The sequence below is a fragment of the Microtus ochrogaster genome, linkage group LG3 (genome assembly GCF_000317375.1).
Source record: "Microtus ochrogaster isolate Prairie Vole_2 linkage group LG3, MicOch1.0, whole genome shotgun sequence".
NCBI classification, from domain to species: Eukaryota; Metazoa; Chordata; class Mammalia; order Rodentia; family Cricetidae; genus Microtus; species Microtus ochrogaster.
Genome location: NC_022029.1, coordinates 26,581,926 through 26,598,330, shown reverse-complemented (window position 1 = coordinate 26,598,330; position 16,405 = coordinate 26,581,926). Strand labels below are relative to the sequence as shown.

The window sequence follows — 16,405 nt, the reverse complement described above, 5'->3', positions numbered from 1 at the left end:
ACCAGTTTAGCCTTACCTTTTACCTTACTGCCTCTAGAGAGATAACTTCTGTCAAGAGGAAGGAAAAAAATTAAGATTCCAACAGAAAACAAGGACCAACCATGGTATATTTAAAGCAAATAATACCAGGTAGTACCTTAAAAGGCTTTACAAAGAATGACTGTTGAAAATTTTGGTAAATGGTGAGATTTAGCAGTGTGGTGTTTATAAGGAACATGCTTCACAAAAAGAGAAAACAAAAGACATTCCAGGTCAAAACCAAGCATGAGAGCCATTTCTGAGATTTCATACAGATCAAGAGGGTGGTAGGAAGGTCACTAAGTGAAACCTACAAACGAGACTTATCTCTCCAGGTGTTTAATATGAAACTTCAGGTTACCTTAGTAACATGAGAAAAACCTCCTTCCCTGAACATGAGAACAGTACAGTCTCCCGTGGGTTTGCAGTATTCCTTCACCACTGTCCACTGGGAAGTGGACACCAGGCCTCCTCCTTCACGGCCCCTTACACAGTCTCTCCCATGTCTGGGTCACTGAGGAAGTGATTGTGCAAACATTTAAAGGGGAAATCACTCATAATTATTTTGAAACAAGATATAAATTGGCTTTGTCTCCAGGCACATTGAAGTACAGTGCCCCCAGAGGTGTGTCAATGCAACCTATGTGGCCATTTTGGGTAATGGCACGCAGGGAGCTAGTTTTCTCCTGTGTGGTATTTGCTTAATAGTTACCTTCCGTGACATGTGTCTTTTATGCCGTGATGTTTGCTTGCTATAGATTTGTGCAGTTTAAAAATTCAAATTATTTTACCTCTGAATTTAGCAGTAGTTTTCAAATCATGGACCTTATATATTTCATCTTATTCTCAGATGTGTGCATTTGAATATATTTAAACCTCACTCTGTGTATTAAAGGTGTTTCTTATGAGATTATAAGGTACAGCCATGAAATGGTTACTTCAGAGAAGCAAGGCAACATACCCACCATCTTGTCGAGTAACCCACATGTTTTGGAGGAGCAGGTGGAATTCACTCATTTAACAGAAATCTCAAAAGCATGCTGTTGTAAATCTGATCTCCATGATGACCCTTGCATATCTGCCCAGACTTGCATGTCTTCTGACCTATGTTGCCACCTTTCCCCTGTCCCACTCCTGATAGATTCTCATTCTGTCCATGTGTTTCATGTGTTTATTTTTAAGATTTCACATGTAAGTGAAACCATGCCACACTTGCATTTCTGCATCTACTTAAGAAAATTGATCACAGTGTCTTTCACATGTGCTAACACAAATGATAGGATCTCTTCCCTTGTTAAGTTCGAGTAATTTTCAGGTATTATGCATATAACCTAATTATTGTATCCATTCGTCCATTGGTAGAAATGTAGGTTGTTTTTACAGTTTGAGACAGATGTTTCTTAAACATGGGGGTGCAGCTGTCACTGTGGTGTGATAATTTGATTTGTTAAAGTTTCAGTGTACACACTTGGGGGGATTGACTGGGTGACATGGCAGATATGTCTTTAGTTTTCTAAGGCATTCACATATTCTTTTTTTTCTTTTTCTTTTTATTTATTTATTTATTAAAGATTTCTGCCTCCTCCCCTCCACCGCCTCCCATTTCCCTCCCCCTCCCCCGATCAAGTTCCCCTCCCTCATCAGCCCGAAGAGCAATCAGGGTTCCCTGCCCTGTGGGAAGTCCAAGGACCACTCACCTCTTCAATGTCTAGTTAGGTGAGCATCCAAACTGCCTAAGCTCCCACAAAGCCAGTACGTGCAGTAGGATTAAAACCCAGTGCCGTTGTTCTTGAGTTCTCAGTAGTCCTCATTGTCCGCTATGTTCAGCGAGTCCGGTTTTATCCCAGGCTTTTTCAGACCCAGGCCAGCTGGCCTTGGTGAGTTCCCAATAGAACATCCCCATTGTCTCAGTGTGTGGGTGCACCCCTCGCGGTCCTGACTTCCTTGCTCGCGCTCTCTCTCCTTCTGCTCCTGATTTGGACCTTGGGATTTCAGTCCGGTGCTCCAATGCATTCACATACTCTTTTCCATAATGGTTATTCCAACTATATTCTCCCTCTCTTGACTTTTTTCCCCATTGTTTTTGATTTCGCCTAGCTTTGGGCATGCCAGGCAAGTGTTCTACCACTTAAATACACCCTTCCCTCTCTCTTGACTTTCATAATAGCTATTCTACTGAGTGAGAGGTGACATTGCAGCATGGCTTTGTTACTCATAATGTTGAGCATCTTTCTTTTTTAAAAAAATTATTTATTTATTATGTACATAGTGTTCCACTTGCATGTATGTCTATGTGCCAGAAGAGGGCACCAGGTCTCATTACAGATGGTTGTAAGCCACCATGTGGTTGCTGGGAATTGAACTTGGGACCTCTGGAAGAGCAACCAGTGCTCTTAACCTCTGAACCATCTCTCCAACCTGTTGAGCATCTTTCTGCACATTTCTTGGTCACCCTGCATCCTCTCTGGAGGCAGCATCTACTCAGGACTTTTGTATAGTGTTTAGTCAGTTTATTTGTGGCTATTAAATTGTATGAGCTGTTTGGGAATTTCAAGTTAACTCCTTATCAATTGTATGTCTTTCATTATTTCTCAGTCTGTGACTTCTCTTTTCATTTTGTTTATTATTTCCTTTGGGTATGGGCCAATCTTAGTTTACTACAATCCTATTTGTCATAATTTTATTATTATTGTTATTACTTACTATTATTGTTTTGCTGATATAGCCTGATGTGTTTTGTGATACTCCTTCCAAAAATCATTGCCAGACCAATATCAAGAAACTTTTGAAATTTTCGTTCAAGAGGTTCCTGGTTCTGGAGTTATGGCTGCATCTTACAAGCATTCTGGGTTTTGGTATATGATGGAACTTGCGAGTTCAGTTCCACTCTTTTGCACATGGAAATCCCATTTGACCAGCACCAATTATTACAGAGACTGTTATTTGTCCACTATAAGCTCAGATGCATGAAACCCTCAGTCTTCCCACAGTTGGTGATGTTAGTGGGAAGATTTTTATAATGTTCCCATTGTTGAGGAAATGTCCTTCTGTATCCACACTGCTGTTTCTTTTTTTAATCAATGAACGTTATAGAATTATCAAATACTTTATCTATATCGACTGAGATGATTATTTGGCTTTTAACTTTTATGGTAACATGATGTATTACATTGATTTATATCTGTTAAACCATCCTTCTATGCCAGGGATGCATCCTACTTAGCCATAACACATACTGTGTTTGATATAATAGTGATTTTATTTACTGATATTTCATGGAGGACATAGCTTCAATATTGGACATATGGGTTATTTTCTTGTGGTGTCTTTGTCAGTCTGGTATGAGGTACTAGCATCATAAAGTATATTTCAAAGTATTCCTTTTGGTCCTGTACTTTGAGAGTTTGGGAATGCTGACTTTAATTCACCTTTGAAAGTTTGATAGAATTCAGCCGAGAAGCCACCTGTACGTGGTCTTCTTTTTGTGGGGATCTTTTAGTTAGTGTGTCAGTATTCTGTTTACTATTGCTCTGTCCAGGGGTTCCCATCTATTCTCAGTTAAAGCATGTTATGGTATATTAGCCTAAGAGGATGTTTACCTCCTCTAGGATACCCAACTTGTTGGTCTGTGGTTGTCCTTAGCCGTACTGGTATTTTTATTTTTTGTGTCATCTGGTATAATGTCTCCATTTTCCTTCATCATCACCTTATTCATATGTCATGAGTTTGTGATGGTTCCTTCTTCCCCTTGCTGCCGAAATACACATTTGTACTTCCACTCAGTATTTGAATATCCCTCGTTTTCTCCTCTGTCTAGAAAAAGGATTATTTAATCTCAAAGAAAACTAAAAATTGATTCTTAGATTCATTCATTTTTTTCCTTGTGAATTTTATAATTTTTCTGTTTTTTTCATTCTTTATATAAATTTGAGGTTTAGTTTGTCACTTTTTTATATCCTTGAAGCATAATGTAAAGATATTTATATTGTCTTTTTCTTTTTTAAATTTCTTTAAGAGGTTTTTTTTTTTTTCCATACCACTGACAGTTCCCCATCCTTCCCCTCCTGCTGCTCACCTCCACCTTCCTTCCACCCAGTTCCCCATCCACTCCTCAAAAAGGGTAAGACCTCCCATGGGGAGTAAACGTCTAGTATATCAAGTTGAGAAAGGATCAATCGTCTCCCCCCCCCCACCCCACCCCACCCCCCCCGTATCTAGGCTGAGCAAGGTATCCCTATATATCCCTTTTGGAATGGGCTCCAAAAAGCCAGGTCATGCCCTGGGGATAAATCCTGGGCCCCCTGCCACTGGTCCCACAGATTGCCTAAGCCACAAAACTCTCACCCACATTCAGAGGGCCTAGTTTGGTCCTATTCAGGATTTTGCAGCTGTCAGTCCAGAGTCAGTGAGCTCCCACTAGCTCGGGTCAGCTGTCTCTGTGGGTTTCCCCATCATGGTCTTGACCCCTTTGCTCATATAATCCCTCCTCCCTCTCTTCAACTGGACAATGGGGAGCTTGGCCCAGTGCTTAGCTGTGGATCTCTGCATGTGTTTCCACCAGTTACTGGATAAAGGTTCTGAGAGACAAGCATGGATGCCCCTGGGAAGGGGAAATAGATAAGATTGGCTGGGTAAGTGGGAGGAGGGGAGGGAAAGTTTAAGGGGTCTGGGGAGGAGGACAGGAGGAAAAGGGCTGGTTGAGTTGAGGGAGGGACAGAGAAGGAGATCAAGGAAAGGGGTATCTAGATAGAGGGAACCATTATGGGATTAGGGAAACTCTCTGGAATCCACAAGGACAACCCTAGCTAAGACTCCTAGCAATAGTGGAGACGGTGTCTGAAATGGCCTTTCCCTGTAATCAGATTGATGTCTTTTTCTTTTTAATATAGGAACTTATAGCTATAAGCGTACCTCTTAAAACTGTTTTGGGTGGGTCGGTGATGTAACTCTGTGGGTAAAAGCATCTAACGTACCACCCTGCTGACCTGAGTTTGGCTCTTGGGACCCAAGTAAAGGTAGAAGGAGAGAATCACTCAGCAAACTTGTCCTCTGACTTCCCCACGTGTACCATGGCGTGCATGTGAGCGCAATGCTCTCTAATGTTATCATGTCATGCGGCATGATATGGTAAGGAAATGGTTTGGACTGTATCCTAGAGTTTTCTATTTGTGTGTGTCCCTTGCTTTTTGTCTCATGTTCATATAGTGGGTTTTTCATGGTAATCAGTCAAATAATGATAGTTGGGACAACCTTCAAAATCTTTGTAAGTTTCAGTCCCCTTAAGGTCACTGATGAGAAGTTTGGCTTATGCTGAGAAAACTAATTTCTATTTGATTTGGTATTCCCAGTTACTGAAGAACAAATCCTATTGGTTATGAAAATACTTCAATGGAAATTATACATATAAACAATCTTATTATATAGTGTCCAGTGGTCAATGACTAAGTTGCAGGAATAATGATTTTACTATAACACTAAATAGAAACAACTTCATCTGGTGAGCAGCTAACCATCGTGTCAGTGCTAACACTAGGTGTTTCCTCCTGTCTACACAGTGTTCATTAAAATACATTTTACTTTCTGCTCAGCATTTCAATATTCCTTCTGGTTTCTTTTACACATGCATGTTGAATGTGTTTGTGTGTGTGTGTGATGCCAGACAGGGTCTCTCGCTGGAACCTGGGTCTCTCCAAGCAGTTTAGTCTAGCTGGCCAGTAAGCGGTAGCAAGCCACTTGTCTCTCCAGGCTAGGTGCTGGGATTACAGGTACATGCTGCCCTGCCTGACATTTTACTGAAGTGGTGGGTCAAACTTCATTTTAGCCTACGTGGTGAGTTCCAAACCAGTGAGAGACCCTGTCTCAAAATGAGGTGAACAAACAACCGAGGAACAGCACCCAAAGCTGTTCACTATATGCACACTCACACATATGTGTGCCTACACACACACATACACATGAATACCACACGTAAGATAAAAGAACAGTTTGTCCTGTCTAACGCTCAGTAGTGTAATCAGAGCTCTTATGTCCTCACAGTGAGGAGTGCGTGGTGAAGTGAGGCCACGGGATGTTTATGTGTCTAACAGTCGCCGTGTCTACATTGGAACTTGAATTCAATGTTCATAAACGACTGCATGCCTTAACCCTGAAATAACAACAAACAGATTTATCTCCACAACAAAACTGTCACTTTATTGTAAGCTGAATGTTGTGTTGATACAAAACATAGCTCTCACCTCAGGGGGAGCAAGAGGCTGTTTATTTTAGAGCCGAATGTGAGTGATGATAGCCCAGGAACACACATGCAGCTTGCCCCAAATACCGTGCCTCGATGTGGTAACAGCTTGCTAATGTTTTTATAGTAACAGAACAAAAGAACATTATAAATCAAGGCAGTTTTCAAACACACTGGGGGAACCATCAAGCAAGCAGGTTAAGCAAAACTGGGAAGTCTCTGAGTTTCAGATGCTGTCTGATGATACCCTTAGCTTTGAGGTTGTGAAGGTTACTCTGCTGTGAAGTCAATCCATCTCAAAATATATCACATGGTCATCAAAGATGGTGAGTCAGAAACAGATGTAGGCCATGAAGGCTTTTAAGGGTCTGAAGACAGCCCAAGATAACTGGGCTCTGGGTTTGCTACCTTCTGCTCCTCGCGATCATCAAGTTCTGCTTAGCAGGGTCTTTACCATACATGTGGCTTTTCCTCCAGAAACTTTCGTTCACAGCAAGCAAAGGCACCATAATATATAGGATTCAGGACAAAAGTAGGGGAGGAATCATTGTCACATCTTCTAATTTACATTGCCTGAACTGTCCAATATGGGAGAAACAATTATATTCTGGTGGGATCCCTACTCTATAGAGTAGTGGCGTGGCTGTGGACTGGGAAAATCTGCAGCTGGAGATAATAGGAAAGAACGTGATGAGCCTGCTCTGGGCTAAGAGTTCTTGGCCTCTGCATACTTTTCCATGACCCTGAGTTGGGGCTCTGGAGTCTCGGGGAGGGGGGGGTAAAGCAGGTGAGGAAAACATTCCCTCTCCATCTGATGCTGTTCCTGAGGGAGTTCTCACCTCACCATCCAGTTTTTGGATGGAAAATGGAACAGTCGTTGGTGAAAAAGTGGCCCTGGGCTGTAGGTGCGGCACATTTGCCAGAGACACAGAACTTCCAGGCACTTTGCACGCAGAGGTAGCTACTTACGTAGAAACACAGAGGCTGTCCACCCAGTTGGGGGATAGCACCCTCTTCTTACTCAGTCACTGTTGGGTTCCTAGCCTCAGATCTTTGCTTTGTGGTTAGGTTGAGGTTGACTGATAAAATCATTTTAAATGCTGTCCAAGTCCCACCCCCACCACCAAGCAGCCATTTTTCCATAACCCTCAAATCTGTTGGGATGTGTATGTACAGCATGGACACGTAGTGTTGATGTTCAGGTTCACAGAGTGAACCTCTCAGATAATCTGGGTCAGGCTTCGATGACCTGTTGATCTCTGGTGATGACCCTGTTGTGAAAATGAAGGGGAATGTCCATGAACAAATCGTAGAGCCTGGTTGGTAGCTTCATGGGGGCCTAGAGCGTGCTTCACAGTTGGCAAGCTCTAGGCCTCACACCTATAGAGACTTACACTGTCAAGGACAGAAATACAGAAGCCAAGTGCTTGGTTCTCAGAAGTATCACAACCATCAGATCAACATAATAAACTGGTCTGTATGTTGCCCTGACGTACACACATGTTAATAGGCAGCAGCTTGTTCACAAGGCTGGCTGCACAATTGGCGAGCTGACTTCACTCACAAGGTCTTGACGTCTGGAAAGCTTTCCTAACCACGTAGGAGATGTGATGAAGGCCTTAGAATTCTCTAACACAATGTGTCACTTAGAGTCACCTCAGTTTTACACTTCCAGAATCAAAGCTAAAGGAACATTTTGTTTGCCTCCCCATTCTGAAGAGCCTGGGACGAAGACTGGTTGAGTTCCTTCCCTTTCTTGGCTTAGTAACTGGTTGATTTCAAGTTTCCCTTGGCATCTGATGTTTATTTTGTCATTGAGTTAATGTCAGCAGTGCACTGAAGGCATACTCAGTTCTAAATGAAGCAGGAAAATCTTCTAACTTGTCCCCATTTTCATCCTTCGGACAGTGGGATGGCCACAGGTGCTTCTTTTAATCCCAGGGGCTCTGACATCCATGTCCTCTGAATTACTAAATGTTTTGGGTGCCCTTGTGACAGAGACATCCGTAAGTGGCTGTACCCTAGAGATACACCCAGAGGCGCAAATGAATGAGAACTATACAATGTCTATCATTTTTCTAAATCCATGGAGGCCTACCTTAAATTCCTTGAAGGGAAATAAACTTCAGCAGGCAAGGGTTGAGCATAGAGAGCTATAACCTGGGAGATTTAGATCAGGAGTAATGTATGATACATACTCAAACTTTAAAAATGGTCCGCCTCTGCTTGGAATACGATTTTTAAAAAGCCCATCTTTGTAAATCCTGTGCATACCTACCTTCACTCACAAGCTTGCATTTACACATAAATATGACTCTCCTGTTATCTATGATCATTTATTGTTCAAGTTACTCTCTCTCTCAGGGGTGAATTTTTAGATCGCTTGGGAATTGTATTCAAGTTCTTTTCTCAATTTAACAGAATGTTCATTTTCTACCCTGACGCGTAAGACTATTTATACTAACCTATTGTCTGCTGCGTGTTCACATTTTTGTATATGGTATTCTTGTCATAGAAACGTTGACTATTTCTGTGCAGTGAATCAATGTATTTCAGCTTTTAAGTCAGGATAACCCAGGACACTACACTATGTGAGAGAAAGGAACAAGGAGGAAGAAAAAGAGGAGGGAGGGAAGGAAAGATTTTATTCTTGGATCTCACTGGGGAGAGGAACATTTCTCTGTCCTAGGAGTACTGACTCTGGCTGTAGGAACCTGAAGCCAGCCTTGAGCAGAGTAGTAGGATCCTCCTGGAGCAAGAACTCTCCTTCTGCAGATCCCAAGAGGAAGCAGAGTAGAGAAGGGAGCCAGGACACTGGGAACATTACAGGAGATAGTGTCAGGATTTTTTTTCTTTTTTACCTTAGTGTTGACCCTTCAGGAAGTGAAGGGGAGCTGCATGGGACTAGCAAAGAACAGGTGGGCACAGGACTGCAGTGTTGGTGGCCCCCATGGCAGCAGAATGGTTGAGGTAGAAGCAAAGAGGTACCAGAGGGAACCAAAGCCCACAGCAGTGCAGAACACAATGTGGCGTTTCCTGTGAGGTGGAGACCCCTGGGTTGTTTTTTCTAGGAGAATGAGGCCATATGGACCATCTTAGCAGGCTTCCCTGGGCACCATGATAAAGCTTGCATGTGGGGCCTGGGTGGCAGTAGGAAGGCTCAGGACAATACTGGATTCTATGGGTGCAGAATTCGGTGTATTCCCATATAGGGCATGCTTCAACGGGCTTGTTGGAAATTCAGACATGGCAGTCAGATGGCCACATACACCTGGGCAATGACACTGTCCACCCTAGAATGGAAAACTATAGAAGAGATGGGGGTTTGTTCTTTATTAGATTTTTAATTTCCTTATGAGTGAGAAAGTCTAAGTTTACTTTAAAGAAGTAGATTAAGGTAACTTTAATTTTGGGTACTGTGTGAAGGGAAAGGTCCCTGACTATCTCGTTAAAGAACGCTGTTTGCAGGAGCCATGGTGCAGACATTAGAGTGCTGGGCTAGCATTGGGCAGGAAGGAGCGAGTTCCTTTTTCCACTGTGCCTGGATTTGGTGCCAGCTGTGACCTCCTCACAGCCTGGTATCTGGACGACACTGATGAGTTTTCTGAGAATAGTGGTCAGGGTCTGCAGAGGTGCAATAAGGAGTTCCCGGCACACTCCCTGGATGTTGTTTCCTATTTGTGTCAAAGCACACAATTATGTCTGCCAAGCTAATTATAGTTGGGGGTAAGTGAATGTTTTCATAGGAGGAAATGATTTGAGTAAAATTATAGTTTTGACTTAGAAAGCTTAATTATCTCCAAATTGGTTTTGTTCCTGACTTTTTTTTTAAACATTTGAGGAGCTGGATTTCCTGGTGTCACCTGGATCATAGGGCAAAGGAAGGCAGCAAACAGCCCATGTCAGGTCTTAATATTGAGTCCTGCTTGATCTCCTTGATGAACTTTTAAATGGATGGTGCTAAATATTAAAATGTGTGCTCGTCAGTCTCAGTAGCTGTGAGAACGTTGGTGATAACACCATGAGGCAGGAGGATTACACTGAGTCACAATGACAGAGGTTTCCATGGCAATGCTGTTGCTTCCGGCTGTGATGAATTAGAGTATCTTGGGGGCTGTGGCATGTGGGTGACCTACTGGCATCAGAACACAGAGAAGAACGGGAAGTGGACAGGCCAAGATGTTCTTTTCAATAACGTGCCTTCAGGGAACCACCTTGCCCAACAAGGGCCTGCCTTACACAGTCCCATCACCTTCCAGTGGTCTGAATTCTGGCTCTGGCTCCATCCGTGGATTAAACCACGGATCACCTCAGAGACGACCTGATCTCGTCCTCTCTAGAGACACCCTCAGGAAAACTCCACTTAGACTCTTCTAGGCACTTCTCCATCCAGCCAAGCAGGCCACAGAGAATAACCATCTCAAAATGTGTAATTATAATATCATAGCCTCTTGTTAAAGGGCCAGCACCCTTTCCTTGGCTGTCATCCTGTACAACTGTTCTCTTCGGAATGGATTCCCGTTGTTTCCATTCCCGAGTCTCTGGGCACAGGGATTTCTCTCACTAAGACAACTCACTGGTGCAAACTGCTTGGCTCAATGAATTTGCTGAAATTAATATCCAATGTGACTGTGCGCTTGACATACCGGCATTGCATGAATTGGTACTTCATCTTTCTATGTCCGCTGAGAGCCCTGCTTGTCCTCCACAGCGTGAGCTCTTCTTTTAGGCCTTGTGTGGTTTCCCTTGGTGACAGCCCCTGTGTCGCGGTCTGTAGCTGCTAGACAGGTTCTCATCGTTCTGGGTGTTGGCCCCCAGGGACTCTCTGTGTCCTGCGGTTTCCCATCTAGAGCTGGTGAGGTTGCCCTGCTACCCTGAATGCCTGTTGCAAATGGAGACCAGGATCACTCAGCATCTCTGGTTTGAGGATGGGGAAGCATGTCTCAGGAAGTTGGGAAAAATCCCATGCAGTGTTTGTAGAGTCCAAGGAAAGCCCAGCTTTCCAGAGAGATCTACTCAAGATAGATCTGTAAATCCATCGCATTTCTGCCATGAATGAAGAGATGTGTGTGCGCGCAGGGTAGAAGGTGGCATGAGAGGAATCCTATCACCTCTCTTTGCAGAGAACTGAACTCACTTGTTAATGTCACCGCTTTGCATCCTCAGACCAAAACTGCGCTGGCCTTGCTGTATGACGAAGGGCTGGAGAATGCCTACGACGTCCGGCTGAAGCTGACTAAAGAGGTGCTGACTATCCAGAAGCAAGATGTCGTCTGCATCGGGGGAGCCCCTCCTGGTGTGAATGTAAGTGCTCCTGCTCCCACGGCATGGCTCAAGCCAAGCCAGGTTCGGGAGCTTCCGAAGAGCCCTGCAAACACCACTGTCCAGGAAGGTCCTGTGAGAAGTTGGTATGCTGCAAGACATCTAACATCTATCCCCCAGGCCTGGCTGATGACGTCACAGGGTTAAATGCTCGTTTGGTAGTTCTAGCCCATGCCTTCTCCACGGTGGTTTTTGAATGTTGCATGTAGGAGTGAGAGAGGTATGGTGCATACATGTGTGTGTATGTGGGAGTGGGGCGAGGTGAGGTCATTGAATGTATGTGCATACGTGTAATGTGTACGGTGTAGTCATTTGTATGTTGTGTGGAGGCCAGAGGTTGTCATCAGGTCCTCCTCTATTTCTCTCCTTATCTTGTGATACAGAATTCTTCACTGAACCCAGAGCTCCTCAGTTTGGCTAGGCTGGCTGCCCAGTGGGTCTGCCTATCTCTGCACATTTCTTAGCGTGGATACTTCTGGATAGGGACTGAATTCAAAACGTGATATCACATATCTTTAATCCCAGCACGTGAAAGGCAGAAGAAGTCATGTATCTCTGTGAGTCTGAGGCTAGCCTGAGTTACATAACAAGTTCAAAGCTAGTCAGGGGCGCGTAGTAAGAGTCTATCTAAAAAGCCAGAACAACCACCAAGCGTCCTGCGTTGACTTTCATCTAACTAGTGCATGGTTTGGAACGAAGTGGCCTTCACATAGCCCATGCAGCAAGTCTGGTGGATTGAGTCACTTAGAGGACATGATCAAGTCACTGGGGAACTCATCATTGTGGTCAGGAGAAATATCAAGGCAGAATCTGTTGTATGTCGAGAGCCACCCACCAGAGTCAAGGCCATAGCATTCAGAGCTGGGTAAGGAGTTGAATGGGTGAGGTGATTGACCCCTGGCAATGTGTAGTCTGGACAGTCTCCTTCAAATGGGCACCCCCTTTTCTACACACAGACCCTCACTCACTAATTTAGGAACAGATGGAGAACCAATGATGGCTTCTGGGCAGTAGATGTGTTCCGAAGGGCAATTCACTGAATTCTCAGATTTTGTTTCATGCCCCTCCCATGACGGATTATGAAATGACTTTTAGAAAAAAATTGCATTTAGGATTCAGCCCAGCACATTGCCCTAAAGATTAGCTGGTACTCACACCTTGGCTATGGTCTCACTTCAACTGTGCTTGGCTCTCTCCACCTTTCCTCCTGACTAGAAGTATGTCTTCTCCGGCATAGATAATTCTTACCTTTATGCATCTTTTCATCAAGCACAAAGGTAGCTTTGAAGTGCGAGAAGCAGCTCTCCTATTGTATTCTCCTTCACTTTCCTGTGGGATGTTTTTACCCACTCTAACCCTCACTTCTTAACTTCCAGACTAGAGTTTGCTACAGCTTCAAACTTGTGTTCAGATCTGTGCCTCTAGGATCCTGACTTCCCTGGCTGATGAACTATGATATTGGAACTACAAACTAAAATATGCCTCCCAAGTTCCATCGTAATGTTGCATTCCAATACAAACCCTACCAAAGGCTCTTTTCCAAATAGGAAATCTTCTGTCCCTACAGCAGAGTTTGACTTTTATCAAGTCTATTAAGATAAAAATGACAAATAAAATCACATGTATCTAGCAGTAGAGTATGATGATTGGATTTATAAATATGACTGTTTGATTTAAGTATAGAAATGATTGCTGTCACTAAAGTTATTCTTTATATATATGTATATATATACATATATATAATAGTGTATATTTACATTGTTTGCATGTGTGTGGAGGTCTTGGGGATACTAGAGTCTGAGATTTACCCTCCAAGCAAACTTCAAGTACACAGTACAATATTGTGAACCATCATCCTCATCTTGAAATCAGAGTCCCAGAGCGTAAACCTTTTGGTTTGTATTTTCTTAAGGCAGTCTCCTGTGTCCCAGGCTGCCCTCAGACTCCCATGTAACCAACAGATAGACATGAACTTCTGATCCTCCTGCCCATATCTTCTAGGTGCTAGAATTTCAGACATGGGCCAGCACACCCAGCTACAAATTACCAATCATGTAACTCACACCTTTTGCCTCTGGCCAATGTTGTTACCTGTGCACCTTGTAACTTGGGTGCCCAGCAGAGACATGACATCACACTATATTCTTCTTTGTGCCTGAATTGTCACAGTATATTAATAATCTTCTGCAGTTCATATGTGGGGTGACAGATAAGTATCTTTCCCTCCTGTTCAGGGTTGACTGGTATCCCACTGTGGAATCTGAATCAACTCATTCATCCTTAGATACTCGGCTTGTTTTGAGATCCTGGATATGGTGATGAATGCCGTGATGAATGTGACTTAAACTGCGTGCTGCTGCTCTCCACTGCTCCCTCTTGCTGACCTGTGAATGGCAACTCTCTTTGTCCCTCTGATAAAGAGTGACAATGTGTCTGCAATCGGAGCCAGGTGCACTTGAGTGTGGCCTAGATGAGGAACATGAAAATGGCTGTTCTCACACTAGAGTCTCTAAACTGCGCCTCTTTCCATGTGTGTTTTTAAAAACGGTTTATTACTTAGACGTATGATCTATGCACAAAATATAATGCTTCTACTTACAAGGCTAAGCAGGGTGTTCACCCATGGACCCTGTAGTATGTTTATTTGCTCTCTTTTTTTTTTTTTTTAGTTTCTTCACCTGAGTATATGATGTGTTTAAGGCATCAGCTTTGTTGGGGAGTGATGGATTCAGACCTCCATGTCCTGCTCTTCTGGGAAGCTCTCTTAGAAGCACAGGCATTTGCCACCTCAACCAGTTAAAACTTAGCTATCGTATAACCAACATACTCCTTCCTAAGAGCATATTTCCAGGTTGAAATGGCAGACTGTGGAAGACATTACACACGCCAAGGGCCACTGCAGCTTTTCCTACCAGCCTGCTGTTTCTATCTGTACTATTTTGGTACCCAAGTCCAGAAAGAAGCGGGGTCCCTGGGTGTCCTGCCATAGTCCTCAGCCTCTGTCCTTGCTTTTCAAACACTGATTCTTTGGAGCCCTTCATTCTGAACGCTATTACTCTTCAGTTAAAGTATGATGTTTATGGTGTTTATAGTGTTTCGAGGGAAGAGAAAAGCTTTTCTTTGCTTATCATTGTACTCCAGTCATCTCCCTGTCCTTCCCAGCGTGATTCCTGCATCTTGTGTCTCTGTGGAAAACTTTCCATTGTATTTAGAACACAGCAAGAAGAAAGACCATGCTTTCATATGGAAGAGACAAGATTCTGAGTCTTGCCAGTTATGGGTGTGTTATGTTTTTAGCTTCTATCATCATATTGATTTAATTGTTATCAGCCATCTGTATTCGGGGGTTAGGAAAAAACTGATTCCTCCAGAATGCACGCTGGTGATGTCAGAGACGAAATGCAGGGAAACCATAGGCATGCGTGCTGAGGATCTCCCTTCTGCTGACGGCAGGAAGAGACCAAGTTAAAGGGAGCCAGCTTCTATACTTGGAGAATGGACATGACCCTTGTCCACCTGGGGCTCTGTTGTCAGAGCAACGTGAGGACGAGACAACAAGCTAGCCAGCTCTGTGGCAATGCCTTCAACAGGACCTGATTTTACCAGCAGCCTTTTTTTTTCTGTGAGCAGCTATGGTGCTGCTACTGCAGAGGTTGGAGAGTGATAAATTAGAAGATTTTATTTTAAAAATTGCTTGAGTTTTAATTAGGAAGTTATATGTTCATTCTCTTTTCTTTTGTTCATTCTCTGGTAATGCATTGTAACCTAAACTTGTGTTTTTCCTAACATTTTTTAAAGCACAGAACTGTTACAGTCCGGAGACAGCCTGTGGGTGGCCTGGGCCTAAGCATCAAGGTATGAGCTTGTTTCCTCCCCCGCCCCCGGCACATCAGGCCCCAAAGCCTTCAGTGTCAGTCCTGATAACTGTTTCCTTCTCCTGTCTCTGCCATCTAGGGGGGAGCAGAGCATGGTGTCCCTGTCGTCATATCCAAAATATTCAAAGACCAAGCAGGTAAGACTGGCCCTGGTGACGGGCATGACCAATGACTACTATGAGAAAATGGCTTCTGAAGTGATAAAATGAGCACACAGTTATTTTGGCTGCATGCTTTAAGTTGAACGTTACTACGGCGGCTATGCTTTGTTTTAGAGGATGAGTCTGGTCCCCTGATATGTGCTGGCTTCCCCTCTCCATTTCTCCTGACCCTGTCAGCCCATACACGACCGTTTCTTGTGTGATGTGTCCATGTATCACAGAGAGCACTTACTGCTTCAAGTCTGAACAATGAGTCTCTTACCATTGGCTTAAGCATGGGGAGACTTAAATGTAGGTGATACCCTGTCGTGTCCACTGGCATTTAGAAAGAATCTGTGGGCATGAAAGTAACTTACCCATTGTAGAACTCCAGACATGCTCAAGAGTGACCCAGAAGGGAAACAAAAATCCACCGCTTGGAACCAGGGCACATGGGCATCATGTCGTTAGCTGTACATCAGGCTGTGAGAGGAGCCCCAGCTATGGTTAGGAATGGCAGAACTCTTGTCTCTGAGAGGATATGTGCATACAGGTGAGGGTGGGACTTCCTTATGGGGCAGGTAATTCTCAGCAAACAGGCTATTTCCTGATGTTCCCGCATGACTGCTCCTGGACACATTGCTGTCAGCGTCTCACAACAGCTTCCTCTGCCCTTCCTCCAGCTTTGCCATCCCAGCCCAGCCTCTGCCTGGGAATCTCAGTCTCCACAGGCCAGCGTGCTGGGGTTAATATGGGCAGTCCCCTGCAGTCTGTTTTCCCAGGGTGGAGGGAGGGTTAACAAGCATCTTAGGGCC

At 43.9% G+C, this 16,405-nt stretch overlaps 1 protein-coding gene across 1 annotated transcript in view; it reads left to right on the top strand.

The window, feature by feature from the left end:
* The window catches only part of Sntg2 (syntrophin gamma 2), a 207,359-nt gene that overhangs the window by 56,249 nt on the left and 134,705 nt on the right, over positions 1–16,405 (top strand). The window contains exons 2-4 of the mRNA XM_005360658.2: positions 11,420–11,557; positions 15,374–15,430; positions 15,530–15,587. Coding sequence (XP_005360715.1) covers positions 11,420–11,557; positions 15,374–15,430; positions 15,530–15,587 — 253 coding nt within the window. The remainder of the gene's footprint in view (positions 1–11,419; positions 11,558–15,373; positions 15,431–15,529; positions 15,588–16,405) is intronic.